Source organism: Budorcas taxicolor, chromosome 11 (assembly GCF_023091745.1).
Source record: "Budorcas taxicolor isolate Tak-1 chromosome 11, Takin1.1, whole genome shotgun sequence".
Classification (NCBI taxonomy): domain Eukaryota; kingdom Metazoa; phylum Chordata; class Mammalia; order Artiodactyla; family Bovidae; genus Budorcas; species Budorcas taxicolor.
The window spans coordinates 160,964,509-160,989,501 of NC_068920.1; the positions used below are offsets into that span (position 1 = coordinate 160,964,509).

Below are 24,993 nucleotides of genomic sequence, written 5' to 3' on the forward strand. Positions count from 1 at the left end.
CAGCGGGCGCCCAGAAGCTGACGTGTAGCTTTGTGCATGGAATTTGTCTGCTGGGAGGAAAGGCTGATGTTGGTCACTTCCCTTCCAGAGGAAAATACAACAATACAAGGAAGCACCAAGCACTGTGGGAATGTTCCAAAGTGGGAGCTGCAGCTCCGTCCAGAGCACAAACAAAGGGGAGGGCCAGCCTGGAGGCCAGACCGGCAGAGCACCGAGGCAGAAAGTCTGGGAGCCAGTCTTCTGGGTGCCCTCGTCCCTGCTTTGAAGTGATGTTTCTGCCCAGCGCCACGGAAATCGCTGATGGCGAAGGCATGTCTCGACCAGTGCGTCACAGGAAACGCAGACCGGGGCTCTCTTACGACACACGCATGCACACTCACAGGTCAGTCTCAGACGGTTATGGCCTGAGTGGCCTGAGACTCACCCCACAAATGGGGAGACTCAGACAAGGCAAGCAAAGAATCACTTAATTACCACTGTAATCAGCGCTGAGAAGCTCAGGGCAGGGGAAGCAAGTCTAGCAGGGTCACCTAATCTAATCTGGGCGGTCAGGGAAGGGTGAGACTTGGAGGAGGAGCTGCCCAAACACACGGGGAAGCACGTCCTGGGCCAGAACAGCATGTGCAAAGGGCCTGTGCAGCTGGAGGTGTGAGAACGGGGGAGGCGGATGGGGGTCAGGTGGGGCAGGGCCTTCGAGGTCCAGGGTTTCATCTCAGGGGCTTCAGGGGATGTCCAAAGGGCTGACCAATGCACGTGCATTCATTTTCCCGGGAAGAGAAGTCCTTGGCATTCATTAAAGTCCCAAAGACTTCCAAAAGGTTGAAATCCACAGAGCTAGTCCAATCCTCTCATTCCAAAACAAGGAAACGCACGTCCTCATTTTGAAGGAAAGACATCTTCCCAAGGGTTCACAGACAACTGGAGAACCCTCCTCACTGGATCTCAGACTGGTGTTTGTCCACAGCTAGCCAGCTGCCTTCCTCCGGCAGGGAAACGTCAACAACAACGAAGTGCTAATCCTCACTGAATACGGATACTGCGTCCCGCGCAAGACGGCTTTGTTTCCGTCCAGGCAGGCCCAAAAGCAACACTCGACAGAACGACCCATGAAGCCCTCCAGTCCATCGCTCTTGGGGACTGACCCAACCTGCAAAATACCAAGGGCAGGACCTCCGATTCCAAGGCACCCCGCAGCAGACTCTGGCAGATGGTGCTGGCTCATGATGGAAGGGCAATAGCGGCAGAGTCTCACTGCTCAGTCAGCATCTAGCCCTTTAAAGAAGCAGCTGCTTGTTCGCTGTTCTTTCTGAAGTCATGACGGGGCAGGAACAAAACAGCAGGACATGGAAGGGAGGAAGCCCACACCCTCAAATTTATCAAATCCACCTGAAACCGAGAGAAATGAACTATTTTTTCAAGTGAACAAAAACAGTAATTTTCTCCTTGTGATTTATTTCACAATTACATGGACTACTCAAGAGAAAGTCTAAGTATGTGTGGAGAACACCTCCTGAGCTTTGATGCTTCCTGGAAGACCCAAAAGAGGAAGTCACCTCCTGGAGTGACCGGCATTTGAGACCTTTGGGAGTCCAGTCCCCCAACTTCCTCTCTCACCTTCCTCTCCCACATCCCCTCTCAGGAGCCTTTTCTTTAGTCACAGGGGCAGTGCCTGGTGAGAACCTGCTCCGTGAGCCTGCCTGCGCTGAGTCCCACCTCCTTCCTCTCCAGTAAAGCAGATGAAACAGAATGGTCAACATCTGGCAGACGGTCAGTGGGTATCCATCAAGGGGACCCACAATCTCTGCTTCAGTTGGAATGTGACAGGGTCAGAAGAGGCAACACCCTCACTGGGGAAAGGCTCCCATCACCTTCCTCCCACCCTCGAAGCCCCCAGGATCTGTGGGCTCCTACCCTTTACGGCGGAGAAGGCAATGGCACCCCACTCCAGTACTCTTGCCTGGAAAATCCCATGGACAGAGGAGCCTGGTAAGCTGCAGTCCATGGGGTTGCAAAGAGTCGGACACAACTGAGTGACTTCACTTTCACTTTTCATTTTCACGCATTGGAAAAGGAAATGGCAACCCACTCCAGTGTTCTCGCCTGGAGAATCCCAGGGATGGGGAGCCTGGTGGGCTGCCATCTATGGGGGTGCACAGAGTCGGACACGATTGAGGCGACTTAGGAGCAACAGCCCTTTACAGCGACCCACTCGGAGATGTCACCCATCGTGACCAGGCAGCCTCAGCATGGGCGGGGCTGGTGGGGGCCGCAGCAGCACCCTCCAGGGAATGCCCTCCTCGGTTTAAAGACGCACAACCTTCCGCACTCTGAGGCTGAGCCCACGCCCAACACGTGCTCCTGTCCTCTCACTCAGCGAGAACTCGCGAGCTTCCCCTGTGTGCCTCCTGAACTCCAGTGACAAAGCAGCCGGCAAGGAGCTCACCTCCTTACAGGAGGGGAGAGCACACCGCAGCAGCCAAGGACCACCACATCAGACAGCAACGGCAAACCAGAGGCAGGGTTAGGGGGCCGCAAGGAGGCAGCCTGACGGGGTGCTGCTTCGGGCCCCGGGGGCCTGGAAGCAGAGGCCTGCGGAGCGGGAGGGGGCACCCGTCACAGCCACCCAGGGCAGCTCTGACTCAGGAGCCGTGCGAAGCTCACCACCCCCATCCCAGGGCCATGTGCTCCCTGCGCGCGAGGGTCAGCAACCCCCCAGGCCAGGGGACGGCACACGGCGGAGGCAGCGCCTGAAGCCAGGCTCCTGAGCCCCGCTCTTGGCTCCCTCTGGGGGCGGCAGGCGTGCGCCAGGCAGAGGGAGGAGCAAGGGCAGGGCCTGAGGCAAGAGTGTACGTAGGATCCTCCAAAAACACCCAGGGAAGCAGCTCAGGCGGCCGAGCCGCAGGGCAGAACGGCCAGGGACAGGGGTGCGGGTGGGCCAGGCAGGGCTCTGGCTTTCGGCCACGGTGTCGGGGGGAGCCACGGACGGCCTGGATCGGCCCGGTATGGTCTCATTCACGCTCTGGCTGCTGAACGAAGACTGGACAGCTGTGAGGGGAGTGGGGACCCAGGAGCCAGTCGGGAGGGCACCCGAGCAGCACAGGGAGGGCAGCGCCTGCTGGAGCACAAGTCAGCAGAGACGGGTCAGAGACGGGAGGCCGGGCACAGCCGGGGTAAGCCCAGGGGCCCTGCGGGCGGTCAGCTGTAGGCGACGAGAGGAGAGTCCCAGAGGACTCCCAGATTTTATGGGCCTGATCAGTTAGGCCGAAAATGTCATTATTTAGTGACTTCCCTGGTAGCCCAGCGGCTAAGACTCCATGCTCCCAATGCAGGGGGCCCGAGTTCCACCCCTGGTCAGGGAACTAGATCCTGCATGCCAGAACTAAAGCTCCCGCCTACTGTGATGAAGACTCAAGATCCCATGTGCGGCGACTAAGACCTGGCAAAGCCAGATAAATATTTAAACAAACAAAAAAAAACCTCTTTTAAAAAATGGCACTATTCACTGCCATGGACACCCTGGGAGAAGCCAGTGAGGCGGGAAGTGAGGTGGTGAGGCAGGAGCCCTGGCTTAGTTTAGACACATCAAGTCTGATGCTGACAAGACAGCTAAGTGGAGATGTGAGTGGGCGGTCTGCAGTTCAGGGGACAGTCGGAGGCTGGACATGCACATTTGGGGATGCCCAGTATTTAGATGGCATTTAAAGGCACGGAACTAGCACAGACGTAGAGAGCAAACTCATGGTTACCAAGAAGGGGAGAGGAGATAGGACGAATTGGGATGTAAGGAGCGACATACACACAATACTGTGTGTGAGCAGGTAACTAACGGTGAACTGCTGTATATACAGCTCAGGGAACTCTACTCCACGATCTGTGGTGACCTAAAAGAGAATAAATCTAAAAAAAGGGAGTGGGTACATGTATACATATGCCTGATTCGGGCTTCCCTGGTGGCTCAGCTGGTGAAGAATCTGCCTGCAAAGCAGGGAGGCTTGGGTTCGATCCCTGGATTGGGAAGATCCCCTGGAGAAGGGAAAGGCTACCCACTCCATACTCTGGCCTGGAGAATTCCATGGACTATATAATCCATGGGGTCGAAAAGAGTCAGACATGACTGAGCGACTTTCACTTTCATGAATGATTCATTCTTCTGTCAGCAATAAACTAACATCATTATAGATTATACTTCAGTAAAAATTGAAAAAAGAAAAAAAAAAAAGACATGGGACTGATTGCTGAGGAAGAGACTGGAGGACTCAGCCCTAGGATATTCCAAAACTGAGAGTCTGGAAGAGCAGAGAATCCAGAAAAGGAGGGCTGAGACGGATGTGTCTATGTGTAACCACAACACTTACACATTAAGACAAGTCAGAAGCTCGTTTAAGAAAAAAAAAATTACCATGATGTTTTTAAAGTAGTAAAGTTGACTACTGTGTGACTTTAAACAAAATTTCAGTTTTAGAGTCTGGTTCTCAAGTCCAAGACGCTTAAACTGTCTTGCTAATCATGGTGACAAGTAAACTAATCCATTAGCTAATATCCCAGGGCACAATATACACTGAGTGTGAGATTCATCAGAGTTTTCCTCATAGCGGCCAACCTTCTGGGCATCTTCTTGTCAGAGCTAATTAGAGCACTGCTTTTCATCTCGCGAGCTGCTGACAAAAACACGCTGGAAGAGGAAGAACCGTGAGCATCGTCCTTCCCCTGCTGTTCTCCTGCGCGAATCTCCTTCACTCTGAGGTGTCTGTGCTGCTCATCCATTTAAAAAGGATTCGATTCAGTACCAGGCAATGGCGTACCCTCGTGCCTCCACATGCCAACCGGCTAGGTCACGTAAACCTCAGTTTTCTCATCTGTAAAATGCAGTCTGTCTCAGCTCCCAGCGGTGCTGCTAATGGGATTAAACGCACACAGCACAGCTCCTGGCATGGGCACCTGTGAACTGCTCTCTACATCCCTCCTCACCCTCCAGGAGCCACCCTTCAGGTCAGATCCCGAGGAGCCTTTTCACTCCTCTCCGTACTTACCTCTAAGCACTGACACCCAAGCGCCCCCATCCCGACACCCACCCCCCAGCAGCGCCCGGGCTGCTGCTCGGGCGCGTCTGACTCTTTGCAGCCCATAGACTGGAGCACACCAGGCTTCCCTGTCCCTCACCATCTCCTGGACTTTGCTCAAACTCAGGTCCACTGAATCGGTGATCCCATCCAACCATCTCATCCTCTACCGTCCCCTTCTCCTCCTGCCTTCAATCTTGCCCAGCATCAGGGTCTTTTCCAATGAGTCAGCTCTTTGTATCAGGTGCCCAAAGGACTGGAGCTTCAGTGCCAGCCCTTCTGATGAATATTTAGGGTTGATTACCTTTAGGATTCACTGGTTTAATCTCCTTGCTGTCCAAGAGACTTTCAAGAGTTTTCTCCAACACCACAGTTCTAAAGCATCAATCCTTCAGCGCTCAGCCTTCTTTATGGTCCAACTCTCACATCCGTACATGACTACCAGAAAAACCATAGCTTTGACTATATTGACCTTTGTCGGCAAAGTAATATCTGCTTTGTAATACATTTGTCTTGTTAGAAATGCCAGCTCTCAGCTCAACTCCAGAACTGCTGAAGCAGAAACCAGGGGCTGGAGCGAGCACAGCAACCCCAGGTGCTAAAACCTGAGACATACTGGAGAAGGTGGGTCGCATTCTGGGGAACCCAGCAGGTCCTCAGAACAGGGACCCCCAGCGTGTCCTGTCATCAACACCTGCTAACATAACAGGCTGTAAACTGCCAATCTGTCGTAAACACAAACTTCCTACCTTTCTGGTTGTTTTCTTTAAACATCAACTGTAGCACTTGAACAAAAATTCTTACAAAAATTCAACCTCCATCCTCCTTTCTACAGCAACAGGGAAAAGAAAATCTCTAACTTAACCCGAGATTACTGTCCCCATATAATTATTTTTCCAATTCTCTCTGTAAGACTTGACACAAACAGTAAGATCCTTCCCATCCGTTCCAAAGAATATGAATTTAAAATCTGGTTAATCTAACTTTTCTCACAAGGAAAATACATTCTGGTTGTTGTATGTACATGTTTACTGTTGCTGTTGTTTAAGAACCAAATTGTCCCAGGTTTTAATGCTTCCATGAGTTGAGCGACTGGAATGTAAGAAGTGGCAGATGCCCACAGGGAGAATGGGACCAAAACCGAACTCAGCTGAGCCTCTAGGGACTCTACAGCCCTTATCCCGCCCTGGAACAGGCTGCATTTCTGAAACAGCTGTCTCACTGCAAAAACAAGACCCTCTCCAGCACAAACGTGTGGCACTCAGGAGCTGTAAATGATTCCTCCCCCGATGTCTCAGATCAGGACACTTCTGAGAGTGACAGGGAGGGTGCTATTAATAATCCTGCCAGGACAGCAGGTGGAGCCGGGATGTGAGATCGTCACCCCATCTGTCGCGTCTGCCTGAGCCCAGTGATCTTCAAGCTCCTTTTCCTGAGGTGTCCAGACGTCTAACTGCGAGGCGAGGCAAGAGTGATGTTTATAAGCAGAACTCTAGAGTCTGATTCTTTAATCAAAGGCTAGACCTCGCACGGACGGGAGCCCTGGACAGGCTCAGTGCGGACCAGGAGAGCAGGTGCCTGGCTCGGTTGTCACTGTGCCCCAGCATCTCTCGTCAGAACTAAAGACAGTAGGTGCTCAAGAAAGCAGCTCAGAGACTGAATCAAGGCTTCCTGCTGTATTCCCTGACTCTAAAAGGTAAACGCCTTCACAGTTTCACATTTGAAATCAGAGTGTGTTTTATAATCAACCCTGCTAATGTAATTTTATTTCCTGAGAAGCGTCTTACATGTGTTGGTGCCACAGGACCGAAAGACGCAGTGACTGCCTATCACCCCAGATTCACAGACGTGTTCACGATACTCGTGGGATAGAGACTTGTGACAATCTCGAGGCAACAACTCCCGAAGGGAGGCACTGTTTCATCTAACACTACCAGCGCTTCCCTGGCCTTAAAACTCTTAAGAGAAAGACTGGACCTTGCTTCCGCGGGGCATCCTCTCTTGGCCCCTCCCCCAAGTCAATGACACCTTCTTATGAATGCGGCCCAGAGCCTGGAATCCGATCAAGCAGAGCGAGTGCAAATCCCATCGTGCGGTCAACTCAGTGGGTGCCGACGAGGACGCTCCCGGGCAGAAGACTGGACGGAAGCCCCCGACGGGCTTGTGAGGATCTTACTAAGAGCCCTCAGCGCGTGCCAGACTACTGCACCCGACCTCTACACCTCACCTCAACCTCTGCACCTCCGGGACTTCTCTCCCATTCACAGCACTGCCCTCCTCAGGCCAATGAAGGACGGAGGACAGGAGCCAAAGGCTACCACAGGGCAGCAGTGGGTAATCCCCTCTAGGACGGCCCTTAAGGAGCCCAGCACAGCTGAGGAGAGTCGTGTAAGGCGGGTGGGGCGGTCCATCCTGGCTGAGAAGCTTCTGGCTCCACGGAAGCCCACGTCTCATGATCACACAGGCTCGCCCAGTTATAAAAGGGGCTGCTCTCAGGGAACCCAGAGTATCATGTCGCACGGGGGCCTGTAGTTCACCTAGAGGTCCTGCCAGCCCAGATATAGTTCATTAAACCAGAGGTCATTTTTAACATGAGCACTGCTCCCTAGTAATATATCTGGCATATTCTACCATTTAAAAAATGTTTTAATATAACTTACCATATTTAAGACTGAATAATTATAATACAAATAAATACTACAAAATAATTGGCATCCACAGTACTTTTTAAGCATATTGTCATAAAACTTACTGCCTTCACTATCTTTAAGTGTACAGGTCAGTGGTCAGAAGCACATTCACACTGCTGGGCTACTATCACTACCATCCACTCACAGGACTCTCTTTGTCCTGTAAAACTGGACTTAAACACTAATTACATGTTAAACAGTAATTCCCCACCCTCCCTTCTCCGAGCCACTGGCAACCGCTATTCCACTCACTTTCTGTCTCAACGATCTGATTACTCCAGGTACGTCACACGAGTGGGACTGTACAGTCGTTGCCCCGTGTCTGCCATTTCACTTGGCGCAAAGTCCTCAAGGCTCATCCATGCTGACAGGACACCACCGCGTGTCAGGATACCCCCCCTTTTAAGGTTGGATAGTGCCTCACTGTGTGCCCAGGTATCACACTTTGCTTGTCCATCATCTGATGACGGGCGCCTCTTGGCTACCGTTGTGAATAATACTGCTATGAAACCAAGTATACAAATACCTTTTTGAGTCTCTTCCTTCATTTCTTTTGGGTCTATTACTCAGAAGCAGAATTCTTGAGTCATACGGTTACTCTGTTTTTAATTTTTTGAGAAACTGCCACTGTTTTCCATAATGGGTACACCATTTTACGTTCTCACCAAGAGTGCATAAGGGTTCTGATTTCTACATATCCTGCCCAACACTTGTTATTTTCCCGTGTTTTAAAGCAGACATCCTGACGGGCGTGAGGTGGTGTCTCACTGTGGTTGTGGTACACGTCACTAATGGTGAGCGATGCTGAGTATTTTTTCACGCGTTTATTGGCCATCTGCATATCTTTTCTGGAGATGTCTACTCAAGTTTTTTAATTAGGTTGTTTGATATTTTCTGTTTGTCAAATGCCAGGAAACAGAGCTAGTTAACCAAAGTCAAACTCTATGCAGATAAACAATGATGCTGTCCATACAATGGAATACTACTCAGCTATAAAAAGGAATAAACTAAATAAAAGCAGTCACTTCGTACCTCAAAGGCAGTATGCTAAGTAAAAGAAGCCAATTTCCAAAATTACATGCTGCATGACATTCCGGAAAAGACAAAACTACAAGGATAGAAGACAGACCAATGGCTACCAGCAGCTGGAAGTGGAGAAAGGGTCTGACATCAAAAGGACAGCAAAAAGTCTGTGTTTTTCCCTCCTGGGGCGAGGGAACTGTTCTCAGTCTTGATTGTGGCATGTGTGTGTAATCAGTCACTCAGGTGTGTCCTCCTCATCACGACCCCATGGACTATAGCCCACCAGGCTCCTCTGTCCATGGGATTTCCCAGGTAAGATTACAGGAATGGGATGCCATTTCCTCCCCAGGGGATCTTCCAGACCCAGGGATCAGACCTGTGTTTCCTGTGTCTCTTGCACTGCAGGTGGATTCTTTACCGCTGACTCACCGAGGTTACACAAATTTACAGATAAGTTAAAACCCAAAGAACCAGAAACTCAAAAAAGGGTCAGTTTTACTATAGGTGAAATTTTAAGAAATTCACATGCAGAAGGGGAAAGGGGTCTCCTTTTATCCACAGAGGCACTGTGCTAACTAGTTTACAAGCATCATCTCATGGAATCCTTACAAAACTTTAGGAATGTATAAATACTGTCACTTGAGCCCAGGTCTAACTAGGAGAAACTAAGTCCTGATTATTCAGACACCCAAGATTCCATTTGACCGTTCCAAGATCCGGAGTGTTTGCAAATTATTATTTATCATTTAATAGCAGGAATTCAGGGTTGGCAGGACCATGTCCACACATCATCTTTCTCTCCAGGGACTGGGTCCACAGGGCGCCTATCAGATCCTTAGCAGCACTTAATGACCTTAAAAAGCCCAAGAACCACCGCTCCCTATCGAGGTCCAGGGAGGGTCTGAGGCCTCCCCCGGAGGCCATGGCTCTGGGCGAGGGCTGGCTCTCTCTCTGTGGTCCCCAAATGCCACAGCTCCAAGCAGCGCTGGTGACAGTGACTCATGTTCCCATGATGATCTGAGTCTACAGGACTCTCCCGGTGGGAGAGAGTGCAGTCTCTCTCTGCACGACCAGGCTGGGACCAGGCTACACAGGCCTGAAATGGAGCCCAGGTTCCTAGTCCAAGTCCCAGCTTGGTCAAATACAAAAACTTCATTCTACAAGCCAGCACATTTAGGGTAATTAATAGACAGATCCCCTGAAACAGATGAGGGAAAAAAAAAAAGCAAGGATAGCTCATACTGGAAAGCGTGCTTCTGATCTGTGCCTCTGGGTTTCTGATGAGCTCAGAGAATTAGTATTTATAAGGTACCCTCTGACAAGTTGAGGCAGAAGCACAAATTAGTGTGGTGATAGCAATTAAATGAGAGGCTCTTTAGCTCCTGGACCGAACGGTTGGAGAAAGTGAGATGGGTTGACTGGGCTTTGATCTCTCTGCAAACAGCCCTGTGCTCTGCGCGAGCTGGACTGACACACAGTCACCCTCACTTATCAGAAAGGACTGGGAGAGCACGGTTAAGAAGCCAAGCCTCAGAGCAATACATCCGAATTTCTAAACCTATTTGAATTTCTAAACCTATTTTAAACTGTGAAAGTTAATCAAGGGGGAGAAATAAGGGGTATGAAGCCAACCCACTTGCCGATTCAAAGTAACTTGTGAGTTACCTGCACACAAGGCCCGTGGAGGGCTTGTGGGGTTTCAGCTATCACAAAACGAAGGCAACACCTTGTGATCATTTCACGTTCGGAGTTGAACAAAGACGGCCAAGTTAACCCTGAGAGTCTCCCCGACAAGGAGAGACTGAGGTGGTTGTCTCTGGGATGGAGCAAAAACGTACCTGCGGGTGACCAGCCCTGCTCTGGCTCTGAGATGAGCTGCTGCCCAGAAGCACAGGCCCACCGTTTTTAGACAGACCTGCAGACAGAAGCAGGACTCCCCTCCCCACGCTGCACGTGACAGGGCACTTGTGTAGCTGAAATGACACGCCTCTGCCCATACATCATCGCTTTGGAGGTCTATTACTTAGTTGTAAAAACCTATTTCCTGGAATTCAACTTTGACAGAGACAGACACAGACACACCCTGCAAGGAAATACCTGGAGAGCCAGAGACCTTCCCTGCTGTGAGTGCTGAGGGCTGCGCTTCACTTACCGCATGGCCATACTAAGGGAGACGGTCGTTTTCGAGCAGAAGGGGACACGCGGTAGGGACAAGAGCTAATGTTTACTGTGTCGGGACCCTGCTGCACGCTCCATGGGCATCAACTTCTTTAATCTTCTCTCAACACCACAAGGTAGGCCCTATTAGAATCTTCTTTCCCTTTCACAGATAGAGCACTGAGGCTTAGACAGGCAAAGCCACCTGCCCACAATCCCACTGTTCCGTGGAGAGCCGGGACGCGGAACTGCAGCGGGAGGACTCTGCCAAAGGCCACGCCTCCCCGCTCCGGGAGTCCATCCTCTCATCTTCTGAGGGGGAGACCGAGGGCTCAGAGGGCACTGGTCCAGGCCACGGTGCAGACCCAAGGGCCACGAAGTAGGTCTGCTGAGCTCTAGCCCCAGGCTCACGCTGCCTCTAACATGCATGAGTGTTAGGAGAAGTATGAAAGCCTAGATCAAAAGTCTCCAGCATAGAGTGCAGGCCAGATCATCAGCTTCCCGAGGGTGCAGATGCCCCCAAACTTCTCAGTACCCCCAGTGCCGTGGCAGGCAGCTGGATGCTGGGCGAACAGTCGGCCGGTGCTGTATGGATGGAGGTGTGCTGAACAGACGGAGGGGTGGGTGTGGGGGTGGACGGACGGGTGAGTGAGCGGGGTGGCTGAGTCTGTAGGTGGGTGGATAGAGCTACGCTGACTAAGGCCCACTTCCTACTGTTTACATCCAAAGTAGATTCCCCTGCAATATTTTTGGCAAACCAAACCGCCTCTATACCCCAGAGACCAGAAGCTGCTTCATAAATCTGTAGGCAGATGTGACGCCACCTCGACAGTCCTGCAGAGGAGCTGGAAAGCCCCAGGGGGAATCCCAGAGCAGGTTCCAACCAAAGACGACAGCGCCCTTGAGCCAGCCACCCTGCAGCCTGCCACCCTGCAGCCTGCCACCCTGCAGCCCTGCGGAGGAGGAGCAGAGAGCGCAGCTCCAGGCTCTCGGTGGGGGGGCCAGGGGAGTACACGCCCCACAGCGAAGGGAAGGATGACGAACCCACGTTCCCCAGCGCGCCCACCTCTCCCTCGGCTCGCGACCCGCCTCCCTCTCCTCAACTGTCACGTGGCACAATGCTTGCCACTTCTCTTTTTATAACAACAGACCCAATTAAATCATATAAGGATCGTAAAGTAAAACTCCAGAGCACACAGGAAGTACTCAACAACTGTCACCCTTCTCGTCTGGGAGAAAGGCTGTTACTCTGACACCATTTAATAAAAAAACAGACAAACAAAACCTAAAACAACAGCCAAAAAACCCACTAATGCCTATCAAAGGGTTCTGAAAGCTGTAACGGAGTATGTTTTATTGTGATGATGAATGGCTACAGTGCCCTGCAACACCAGTATCATTAAAAACCAACAACCCTAATTCACACCCCCTTTGATACTGCAGGCTAGACTCAGAGACTCAGCGTAAGAAAGGGTGTGGAGATGGGTCTGTCCTCCCCATCAGGTGACAACAGAGGCACAAGAGGCTCAGAAAGATGAAGCCATCTGCCCAAGGTCGCTCAGCAAGGAGGAGGGATTCCTGCCCGCCCCGAGCTGGAGCAGGAGAGCCAGTGGGGCAGTGCCATCTCCAGCGCCCCAGAACTGTCCGGTGGCCCTCGGATGCGGCAGCCTCCTCACTGGTGGAAAAGTCCCTGGAAATGTGGATGTTCATTTTGACCCAAGTCTCAACAGCCGAGAGAACAATGCTGCCACAGCCAATGGAAATATGGGAAAAATAAGATGTAGTCAACTGAACTTCAGTCCTGTCTTGGCCCCAGTGCAGTACGACCACAGGCGAATCTGAGCTCTTCTGGGACCTCAGGACCCCACACACAAAGAGAAGCTCCGCGTGGAGTTTCGTCCTCAACAGTGCCTCGCGGCTGCTGTGAGGACTAGCGGAGACCACGTGTGTACGGTGCACAGAACGGAGACTGGTCCCGGCACGTGGGGAGAGCTCAAATGCCAGCTACTACCGCTACTTGTATTTACCACTGAAAGGAGGGCTTGAGAGCAGCCAGTTCCAAGACCATGCACAATCACCCATCTATTTATCCACAGTCACTCAAAGAAAGAGGGCACACGTGACCATCCACAACCAGAAAATAAATACAACCTCTGTCTCCAAGCCAGAGGTTTTGTTTGTTTTTCTGTTTGCTTGTTTGGGGCCAATTAAGTGGCCACTCGGCGCCATCTCATCCTCCTGTTCCCTCGTCCCACGTCCATGCTTTCCTTCTCTCAAGGGCTGCAAGCACCGCACTTCTGCTCGGGGGGCTGGGGGCTGGCTCCCAGCGTAACAGTCAGTGTGTTGCTGGGAGCACCCCTGTCGAGTCCACAGCAGCGCCTGCACCCTGCCCACTGTCCCCAGCCCAGGAAGCACCACACACCGTCCTGGGCCTTGCAGCTCCATTTCTTCTAGGCTTGAAAGGAGGGCAGAGGGTCCTGATCACGGAAGTTAACCCGCAGTACAATGACTGTCTGAAGCCAGCCAGCCAACGGAAAGCAAGCAAGGAGAAAGGGCATCTCTAAGGGACCACCAGGAACCAGGGCTCTGAGCTGCTATGACACAGGAACTGTATTTCAGGAAGACGGGATCCAGACTGTAGCCCAGGACAGAGTCAGAGAACCATCATCTATCTTCCAAACCGCAGCCTGGAAGAAACAAGTGGGAGAAGAGGAACTGAGACCATCTGAGGCCACTGCATCTTTGCTCACAAAAGAAGAAGTGGCAGGAGAGACTCTGCTTAAACCCCTGACCCAGAAGAAAGGGGAGCCGCCAGAAGACCAGCAGCCCAGCTCTCCAGCCCCTCACAGACGGCAGGAGCTGTACAACCACTCCACACAGAGTCAGCAGAGCACGCAGCGAGTCCAAAATCCTGCTTAGAGGCCAAAGGAAAGAAATGACAAGCGCAGACAGGGCCTCCCATCATGGCGCTCGCCATGGAGGCGGGCTGGGCAGAGCAGCATGTGCTGGCTGCGGGTTGCAAATGAAAGGCGAAACCCTAACTGCCTGACACGAAGGAGCACGGCCACGGTCGCCAGCGGCCCCAGAGTCTCAGGCTGCACAAGCCTCAGCCTCCACCATGCCCTCGTGCTCTCCCAACAGGGCCTCCGGGCACCTGAGCTCAGTCTCCTCACCCATTTCTGGAAGGACACACTGAAACACTGATCCATGCATGTGGTTAACCCAGAACCCCAACTAACTGCACACCCTTATCAGAGTACTGGTCCAACTAATACACCAAGGAACATCCTAACTGGCGATTCAAAGGCCAGAAAGAGCTCCTTTAAAGAGGATTTTGAGACTTGGAATCAGAAACCTGAGTTCATCCTTTGACAACATTAAACGAGATTCCCAGTGAAGAGTTCTTGAGTGCCTACTGTCTTCTAGACACAGTGATGCCAACACCATGGGGGACCCGGCAGACACTCTGCCTCAAGAGGCTAACAGTCTACTTAGGACTGTATCTGCTGACTTTTAACTTGAGGAAAGGAAACTGGGGCTTTGGTTTCTGAATGAGCTAAACAGTATCCTTCTATCCAGAAGGTTCCTCCGGGGCCCTCCCAGGGAATGCACTGTCTCTACTAGAGGAAGAGGGGGCACAGAGAGCCTACAGGCAGTTGGCTCTGGCAGAGGCGGCTGAGCGCGCCCAGGAAGCAGGTTTCCACACCAAGCTGGCAGAGGACCCACGGGGGCGCCTCGCGGCGCCCAACGGTCAGCAAGCAGCCTTCCTAGGAACTAAAGAGGGCCTGCTGCTCGGAGAAGCCTGCTCAACGTTACGTGGCAGCCTGGATGGGAGGGGAGTGGGGGCAGAAAGGACGCGCGCATGGAGTATGTGCGGCCGAGTCCCTGTGCTGTCACCTGAAGCCATCGTGACACTGTTAATCAACTGGACTCCAATATCAAATAAAAAGCTAAAAAAAAAACCTCATAAATAAACTTGAAAAAAAAATACAGGCCTTCTGCTTTAAAACAAAACAAGGACACACTAATTTTAGACTCCCCCTTCATGGCACAGATGGAGAAAATGAGACCCAAAAAGACAGAAAGACTCTCCCAAGGTCACAATGGTCCAAACGGTCAAACGGCCTAAGACAGATGACCACAAACTCAGATGACAGATCCCTCAGTAATTCACAAACTGGTTTTTTGTTTCTCTGGTTTTAAATCCTAAAGCAGCCTCCGGGCAAGGTGGGAGCCGAGTCAGAGGAACACCTGTTGGGCGGCAGGGTGCTGGGGGGCCGCGGGGGTGCGGAGCGGAGGCCCTGCCAGGCCGCTCTTCCGTCCAGTGCGTCATCTTGTTATGGCAACGGGAACATGTTCAGCTGGCCGGAGGTAAGACCCAGCCCTGTGCTCAAGGCGTGCGCCAATCCGGGCCGGCCTGGGACATGATTTTTCTGCAAGCTCATACATGACTCATCTTTACAGGCCTCCTATCAGGTCTGCTGGCTGCAAGGAATCCCATTCAAACCACCTCTGCCAACAGCTGCTCAGGAGACCAGGCAACAGGGGGTTGCTGCAGTTGAGTTTGTAAAACATGGTTAGCCTGCGTCTGTGCTATCTCTTGTCTCCTTACGATACAGCTGCCACAATTAATGTTATTAGTATCTAGGCAGCCTAAAGACTGCACTGTGTGCTGTGTGCTCAGAAATGCCTGACTCCTTGCTTCCCCATGGACTGCGGCCTGCCAGGCACTTCTGTCCACGGGGATTCTCCAGGCAAGAATACTGGAGTGGGTTGCCATGCCTTCCAGGGAATTTTCCCAACCCAGGGATCGAACCCGGGGTCTCCTGCATTGCAGGTGGATTCATGGCAGGTGGATTCTTTACTGACTCAGCCACCAGGGAAGCCCAAAACTGCACTGGGCCTACCCTAATGTAACAGGATTTTAAAAAAACAGAAAAGAAACTTAGAAACATGAACAATCAGATTAAGCTACTGTGTCTCCAGCGAGTTAGGAAGCTCTAAGCAATGCTCCCTAAAGGGGCCGGTGGAGCCCGGGTGCAGGCGCACCACGACCCTGGGCAAATCATCAGCCTTCCCAGGCCTCAGCCTCCCTCAGGGGAGAGGCGGGCTCACTGGCCCTGCTCTGGCCCCCAGGATCGCTGAAATGAGGTCGTCAGTCGATGCACTCTGGACAGAGACTATAAAAACTGTACGCCTGTTCAAGACCGTTTTGATGTTATCCCTGGTCTGGGAACCGGGAAGGCCAGGCCCAGTGGGGTCTGGGCGGCTGAAAGGGGCACACAGTGTCTCCCATCAGGAGGGCAGCAGCAGCTGCCAGGGGCACACAGTGTCTCCCATCAGGAGGGCCGCAGGAAGGAGGGAGTCAATGACCCAACGTGCCCTGAAAGTGTTGCTATTTATCGACTGGATACATTTTGAGTACATTGATACTTGCGGGGTAAAGGAAGTATTAAGATTTGAGAGTTTTAAAACTGATCTAGGAGGACTCTCTCTGGGCCAAAAGTGTGCAGCCTCCTCTGAGAGCCTGGGCTTGTACTTTTCAACTGTTCTGAGAAAATACAGTGACAAAAAGTTACTATGACTGCAAATAAGATAAGTTTTTCTTTTTAAGGAAAGCATCTTCACACATCTGAAAAACACAACACTAGAGTCTGAGACACTATTTATTCCGCCCTGAGGCAGGGTGCTGGCCAAGTCCACAGCCGCCTCAGTCAGGGAACTACAGAGCAGCCTGAGGCCACAAGGAGCCGAGAGAGTGGCCAGAGGGTTTGGTGATGGATGAAGGTCCTGGACAGAACCCCGTCGTTTGCTAGGAGTACCCGGCAGGGAAAGAACCACTCCTCTCAACAAAAAAAGAAAAAAAAAAGAGAGAAACCCCTGCATAACTTACACCTCCTCCAGACAGACTGTGTGGCTCTGGAGACAAGATCCTTCTTGCATCACGAACACCAGAACAACGCCAGGCCCCTAGGAGGCTCTGGATAAACTACCGACCTAGAACTGAGGAATGAGCCCGGAGATTCTGAGGAGTCCAGTCGGTGACACTGAGGCCTCTTCTTCCCGCCCCTCAGCTGGGCCCACTTAACTGCCCACCCCTCACAGTTCCACCAAAAGTCTAATGGGGATAACCCATTACTAATGCTGGTAACCCCCAGCACCCCCAACCCTGCCAGGGCTAAGGCCTGTGTGACCGAAACGCGCCCCCTGAGATCACCGCCACTCCCCAGAGCCCAGCACAGCATCAGACCCCAGGCGCCGACGCCTCAATCAGTGCCAAGCGAAGGGATGGAGGAACGGATCCATGAAGGAATGGAGCAAAGATTTCAAAGTCCAGATAAAAAGCAACAAACACAAGTGGCGGCTTCTGCGAGGAAAGGGACGCACACTGGAATGCTGCCAGTCTGAGTGGGGAGCGGGCGTGGGCGTTGGGGTGGCAGCGAGGGTGGGTGGCCCCGCCAGAGTGGCTCGCATCAGCAGGGCTCAGGGTTACCAGGGCTGCCTGCTTTTCAAAAGAACCAGAAACCCAAGACTGGGGAGTGATCTCCTGATTTTTAAATGCAGACCATCAAGAACACACGTGGCTCACGCACAACACATCTATGGCCTGAATCCAGCCCACGGCCGCTGGTCTGTCGCCTCCGCTCATCAGGTGAGAGGGGTGTCCGGCTTCAGAAAGGTCAAGGCTTCAGTTCCCTGCACGCAGTGTATCTGCCGGGAGGAAGCATGAGCGCACTGGCCCCAGAGCTGCAGACACGACCAGAATCAGGCTCACCGGCCCCCCAAGTGGCCCCAGCACTGCGCACACCTCCCATGGTGCAAGTCCTCAGAACAGACCCCTCTCAGTTTCCCTGGAAAACCTCTTCTCCGAGCCTGCCCTGCCCACAAGCTCACCCCGGGAGCTCCCTAAGCCATCTGGCTCCGCTTGCTCCCTGACTTCTCATTACATCTGGAAGACACCAGGGAGCCTCCCCCCTCCCACGCCAGCAGCCTTCCTGGCCTTCCAGGTTCAACCCTTCTCCACCGAGCCTAAGTAGACAGGCCCCAACCAGCCAGCAAGCTGACCCTGCGCCCCCTGTGGAACCCAGACTGTGTTGACCCCTCACTGGGCCCAGAGCAGATGACTGCAGACAGCCTGATCTGGTCCCTACGGAAGGGTCTACCCTCAGAGGAGGTGGGTACCTATGACCCCAACGCCAGGCAGGCACTGCTGAGGAAGTAAACAGGTTGAAAGGCAGCACGACAGACTCTGAAAGATCTCCCTGGCGGCTGAAGGAGCTGCGGCTCCCAATGGGGATTGGGTGGGAAGGGCAGCAGGGGTCCTGGGCTGCATCAAGCTTCTCTCACACTCAGAAAACCCCGGCTGCCTTAAGTCCCGAGAAATCAGAGCACTGGTCCTATTTTCTGAGTCGAGATTACAAACACGCGGAAGCAACTCTCCCGCTCAAGTCAACAGAAAACAGCAAAACCTGACAATGACCGCTGGCTGGGCGCCAGGCTCTGTAATCCACCAGAGCCTGTTCCCCTGCTAAGACGAAGCGCCCCTTCACCTGAGGACCTCTCCTTTACACAGAACACCTGCTGGTGACCTCACGGTAGGTCCATTTAGAAAAAGAACGCCAACAGAAACCCGAACGGGAAATCTCGCTGAAATGCAAGTTGACGGCCACCTACGATGACCAGCAGAAAGCACCCGGAAGGCGTACCCTTCATTCCGGAGCGTCCCAGTCTGCCTCGACAGCTGTGCGGGAATCACAGCAAAGGACCCACTTCCCTCCAGCTCCACGTGAGGGGCCAACCTCAGCATTTCCTGTTCAGCCACCTCCCACCACAGGCACCTTCCTCCGGAGCTTTCCACACCCCCGGTCAGCCTCACCCCCCCCCCCATCTCCACGGGGGGCACCCTCGCCCTCTTTTCAGAGCCTTCCATCTGGTGGCCCGGGGTAATGCAGGGGCCGGCCTGCCCACCCTCAGATGAGCTTCTCTGAAGGCAGACACCGCTTGCTTCTGCATCTACTACAGCTCCTGGCAGAGGGGAAGGCCCAGGGGTAATCTGTGCAGAGAAGACCTGGCCTCGGGCCCCCTTTCTCCCGGGAGCAGTGCACTGCGAGATGGCTAAGCCTGGAAAGCAGCCTGTGGGGCTGGAGGGCAGGGGAGGAGGGGAGGTGCTTTTCATTGTGTTCTTTTTGACTTTTCCATGACTTTCAAATTTTTCAATTATTCTTATAATGAGAGAAAACCCTGTTGATGCTGTTTTTTAAAATAAAGCAGCCAAGTTTTCCCCAACACTGTCCAAGAGGCATGGCGCATCCTAAGAAACGCTGCACAGATTAATCAGAGGTGCTTCTGAAACAGCATGCGTGCTGGCAGGGAACTCGTGGTCAGCAGACTCAGCCCTGGGGCTGGAGAACAATGAGGACACCCAAGAAACAGCACCTGAGGCCAAGGGCGCTGCCTGGAAGGAAAGCACTGGGGCCTCGGCTCCCAGAGCAGGGCATGGGGGCGGGGGACAGCGCCGGCCTGCAAGAAACCACTGAGCCTGTCACAGCGGGACCACATTTGCTCTTACAGACAACCGGTAAGGATTTAATAAGCCCGATGTTTAAGGTGCTCGGCACAGAGCCGGATACATAGAAAACCCTCAAGAAAGGCGGTGAAAACGTCCTTCCTGTACTCAAGCCACAGCCTGCAAGTTACACGGCCTTCTGGGTCCACTTCCGAGCCGCTTCTCAGCAAAGTATCCCGGTTCAACCTGGGAAACCAGCAACGTCCAAAATCAGTGTAACCTGCCCTATTTCCAGTCCCCGAAGAGCCCACCTTCCAGAGCTCAGCTGCAAAGGGGATGACAGGGTATCCGGTTATGACGACCAGTGGTGTCCCCGCTCCGGGAGCCCTGGACCCAGAAATGTGTCCTGCAAGGTGTCGCCGGCTTAATTAAGCCCTGCGCCCCAGGTGCACCGCCCCCGAGTTGCGTCTTTGGAGACTACTATTTCCCAGCCCGGGGAAAACCCAGGTAACCGGAAGGCGAGGCTCTGAGAGCTCTAGGAAGACACAAAGAGATGAGGCTGGCAACGAGATTTCTAACCGAACCCCAGACCCAACCGGCTCCCCGTACGCCCCCTCTTCCAAGGGCTCAGCCTGAAACCGGAGGAAAGCTCGCCCGCGCCCTGAAAACGCCCAGGGACACATCCTGCCCCGCTGCCTTTGAAGCCTCCGAAGTGGAGACGTCTGGTTCAATTTAAACTCGAGGCTCCTCAGAAATGACACACAGACTGTGGCTCGGCTCCGTCACCGCCTGAAGGACGACCGCCCGCCGCCCGGCCACTGGGACACGCGGTCCCTGCCCGGGTCCCCGGCCCCTTGTCTCAAAGTTCACGCCGCGGGCCGAGCGGCGCGCACCGGCCCGGCCCGGCCTCCGGGCCCCCGGCCCCCGCCCCGGCCGCGCCGGCCTGTGGCCCCGGGAGCGCCGCGCGGCGCGGCCCCGCCGCCCGAGACGCGCCCCGCAGGCCCAGGGGCGCTTTCGCCCCCGGAGCCCGGCCGCGCGCCTCACCTGCTTTCTCGATCTTGCCGGACATTTCCGGGCTGCGCCGGAGGCCGAGGCCGCCGCTCATCGGGCCCGGGCCGGGCCGCTGCGGGCGCCACAGGCCGGCGCGGCCGCCGCTCGCCTCGGCCCTGGCTCGCCGCGCCTCAGGCCCGCGCCGGCATGGTGGGCTCCGCGGGCCGCGGCCTGTGCGCTCGGCCAGCGGCGCCCCAGCCCGCCCGGGGGTGCCCGCCGCCGCTCCGCCTCTTCTGCTCCCGCCGCCGCCGCCGCCGCTTCCCCGGGCCCGCGAGCCGGCCGCAGCGCCGCGCCGCCGCCCGCCCGCCGGCCTCGGCCGCGGCCAGAGCGCCACCTGCCGGGCGCGGCCTCCGCGCCGCCGAGGACGCAGCGCCCCCTGCCGACCCGGAGCCGGCCGGAACTTCCCGCCCGGGACGCAGCGCCCCCTGCCGACCCGGAGTCTCCACGCCAGGGCGAAGGAGCGGCCCCTGGCCACCAACGCACACCTGGGCCTCCGCGTTCGCTGCCCGCACGCACGCACCCTCGACGCCAGGGCGAGGGGTGGCATGGACCACCCGGGACTCAGCCTCCTCTGCTGTAGAATCAGACTCTCCAGCTCAAGGCTTGAGTCTGATCCCAACCAGGCTCAGCTTGCCCTGCTGACTTGCTCCCGCTCGCTTGGAACACAGGGCTCCCACCCAAACTCTTGTCTCCACGCCAGGGGCTGTGACTGACCCCACCCGCATCCAGAGGCCCCTGCTGGCCCATAGTCCATAGGGACACAGTGACCCGCTGCCTGCTCTATTCACTTGACCCCCAAATGTGGACCAGGGTCCCTTCCAGCCTGGACTTCTGCTGGGCCTTTTCTAAGCACAGTGGTTAGTTCAGTAAAAGTGAGTAAGAATCAAAGAAACTACTAGGCCTACAAAAGTGTGCACAATCACTTATTCCCTCCAAAGAGTTTATAACTTGGAGAAGCAAAGTTAAATCGGATAATGCAAGTATAGAAGATTTTAGTAACACAAAGGGTGTTCACATGTGACAACATCTCCAGCACCTCGCTCACTGTCCTTAGCCCAAGATGAAAGAAGTACAAAGAAGGATGAATTCAGCTTTCCCCCATTTCCCTCAGGTACAGTGAATAATCTGGAGATGGGAACAGAGTCTGGAAGGGGAGCACAGAGAAGAAATGATATTAATAATAGACATTGCCAAGAGTCTTGTTCACCGCTCCCTGCACCCTCTGGCAGGCTTGCTGATTCTGTAACTGAGAGCCGGCCTTAGGTAGCAGCCAGATTTCCAGAGTCATCAGTGCCAGTTCTCTAGGGGTCAAAGGCAAAGCCAAAGATTAACACATTCATCTCTCTTTTCCAGCTGATGAACGGCTGCTCTGAGCCAGGGTGGGACGGCTCTACTCTCTTGGCAGCTGCAACACCAAGCAGAACTGACCCTTGGCCCCAGACCCCCTCCCCCATGCTCCCAAAGCTGTCCCCAATCCTTCTAGGTTTCTGAGTCAGTCTTTTAGGTCCAAAAGTCTGTGTGCAAAGCAGAAAATTAGTCTGAATAGCTGGCCTGGTCAGGGTTCATGAGAATGGAACCAAATATTAATATATTTAATAAATTGACACGTCAAACAACAAAAGGTTTTCAAACAATAAAGTGCTTTATAAATGGACATGACTGTAAATAAGGGTCATGGAGTTTATTTAATAAAGGTTATTCATCAAAGGTGTTTATAGGGACTTCCCTGCTGGTCCAGGGCTAAGGCTCTGTGCTCCCAATGCAGCTCTCCCAGGTTCCATTCCTGGTCAGGGAACTAGATCTCACATGTTGCAACTAAGAGTTTGCATGCCTCAACCTAAAAGATTCCACATGCTGCAACTGGTCAGGGAGCTAGATCCCACACGCTGCAGCAAAGATCCAGGATTCTGTGTGCCACAATTATGACCTGTCGCAGCCAAATGAATAAAACAAATTTACAGCTGAGCCACCAAGGAAGCCCCCCAAAATTTAAAAAGGTGTTTATAATAGAACATATGCAAGGTGATGAAGCAAACACATTCCTACAGCTTTGTTCTTCCCACCCTAAGGCTTTCTCTCCTGCCGCTCTTTCTGCCTAGAATAGTCCCTCTTCCTCTTCTCCGCCCGGCTGACCCCTAGTCATCTTTCACGTCTTGATTTAACTGCCACTTCTACAGGAAATCCTCCCAGATGCCCCCAGTGGGGGCAGCAGCTCCCTGTACTGGTCAGGATACTTGATTTCACTGTCAGAAACCCAGCTCAGCTTGGTTAGGGCAAAAAAGGAATTTGTCGGACATCGCCAACTAGCAAACCGAGGATGCAGCCAGAGCCAACAGCTACCTCTAGGCTCTGAACCTGCAACATCGCTCCTCTGCGGCTGCTGCTGAGTTGCGTCAGTCGTGTCCGACTCTGTGCGACCCCACAGACGGCAGCCCACCAGGCTTCTCTGCCTCTGGGATTCTCCAGGCAAGAACACTGGAGTGGGTTGCCATTTCCTTCTCCAATGCATGAAAGTGAGAAGCGAAAGTGAAGTCACTCAGTCGTGCCCGACTCTTAGCGACCCCATGGACTGCAGCCCACCAGGCTCCTCCGTCCGTGGGATTTTCCAGGCAGGAGTACTGGAGTGGGGTGCCATCACCTTCTCCCATCACTCCTCTAGGTTGGCTCTATTTCTAAGTGATCTCTCTTTACCCAGTGGCTGTGTTGGGTACCAGCTGACTCTCTTTAGCCTAGTTTAAGTCACACACCTGCCCCCAAGCCAATGACTTGCAGGTGGGGGGGTGGGGGGGAGAAGGATGCATAAACTGGCCAGGCTTGAGAATCGCACTGATCACAAGAAAGCTTGGGAGTAGATGCCATAGAACCAGCAACTGGGAACAGGGAAGGGTGATGCTCAAACAGTACCTGGGTGGGCATTGGGGAGACTTCCCTGGGGGTCCAGTGGCTAAACTCCATGCTCCCAATGCAGGGGGCCTGGGTTTGATCCCTGGTCAGGGAACTAGATCCCACATGCTGCAACTAAAAAAGACCCCACATGCCACAAGAAAGATCAAAAATCCCATGTCCTGTAAGACCCAGTGCGGCCAAATTAATTATTTTAAAAAGCAGTGTCTTGGGAACACATGCTAATGAAGCAAAATGCATGGACATCCATCTCAGCATCTCAGAGGGTTAAGACCCGTGCAGCTTCCTATATGTCTCCTTGATAGCACACACCTCCACATATTCAATTTCTCGTTATCTGTTTAATGTCTGTCCCCTTCAGGACACTGTAAGCTCCTACAGGCATTTTGTAGGATTGTCTTGTCTGTACCCTTGGGATTTTAAGTTATGGAGGTGACTGAGTGACATGGAGAGGCCAATGCCACTGAGAGAAGGATTTCTTACTTAGATTTCTTGAGAGAAGGAGGCACGCGTGCCATGCAGAGCCATGCAGGAGCGTCAGGGTGGTCAGGAGGCAGAAGTGGGGGTGAGAGGAACACTCAGGATAGGGACTTTTTTTTTTTTTTTCAGGAAAGGCTAGGAAGCGTAGGGTAAACAGTTGAGGAGTGACTAGTGGGAGCAATTCTGATGGGCTCTTGGTGGAAGGGGCGGGCTCTAGTTGCCTCGCGTGTGCGCTCACTCATGTCCGACTCTTTACCACCTCACAGACTGTAGCCTGCCAGGCTCCTCTGTCCATGAAACGGTCCAGGCAAGAACACTGGAGTGGGTTGCCATTTCCTACTCTACAGAATCTTCTCGGCCCAGGGATCGAACCTGAGTCTCTTGCGTCTCCTGCACTGGCAGGTAGGTTCTTCCACCACTGTGCTGCCTACGTAGCGCAGGTGCCTAAGGGCAGAGGAAACATCGGCGTGCTGTGTGAGAGGTATGTAACAGATAAGAGGAATTAGAGAACCATGTGGAAGCAGGTGTGTCTTCTTATAAAGTGGTTGGGGCTGAAGATTCAGATGGGGCGGTTTGTGCACGAAAGGTGCTCACACCCTTCTACATCTGTAAGAATTGGCTAGCCTCTCCCAGGTCAGCAACACTTGGAAGATGTTGAAATATCATGAGATAGACATGGAAAACAATCTTATGTTTACCAAAAGGGATGGGGGGGCGGTGGGGGTGGGGAGGGATAAATCAGGAGTTTGGGATTAACATATACACATGACTACATATAAAATAATCAATGAAGACCTACCATATAGCACAGGGAACTATACTCAATAACCTATAATAATCTATAAGGAATCTGAAAAGGAATATATGTGTGTATGTGTGTGGGTGGGTGGGTGGGTGCGGGTGCGTATAACTGAATCACTTTGCTGTATGCCCGAAACTAACACACCATTATAGTATGGATGTGACAGTTGGACTATAAAGAAAACTGAGTGCTAAAGAATTGATGCTTTTGAACTGTGGTGTTGGAGAAGACTCTTGAAAGTGGAGATCCAACCAGTCCATTCTAAAGGAAATCAGTCCTGGGTGTTCATTGGAAGGTCTGATGTTGAAGCTGAAACTCCAA

The 24,993-nt window shown here is 53.3% G+C and overlaps 1 protein-coding gene across 1 annotated transcript in view; it reads right to left on the reverse strand.

The window, feature by feature from the left end:
* The window catches only part of RAPGEF1 (Rap guanine nucleotide exchange factor 1), a 135,900-nt gene extending 115,318 nt beyond the window's left edge, over positions 1 to 20,582 (reverse strand). Inside the window, exon 1 of the mRNA XM_052649656.1 lies at positions 20,481 to 20,582. Within this exon, the coding sequence (XP_052505616.1) occupies positions 20,481 to 20,541 (61 nt within the window). The 5' untranslated portion in view covers positions 20,542 to 20,582. The remainder of the gene's footprint in view (positions 1 to 20,480) is intronic.
* Between the last annotated feature and the right edge of the window lie 4,411 nt (positions 20,583 to 24,993).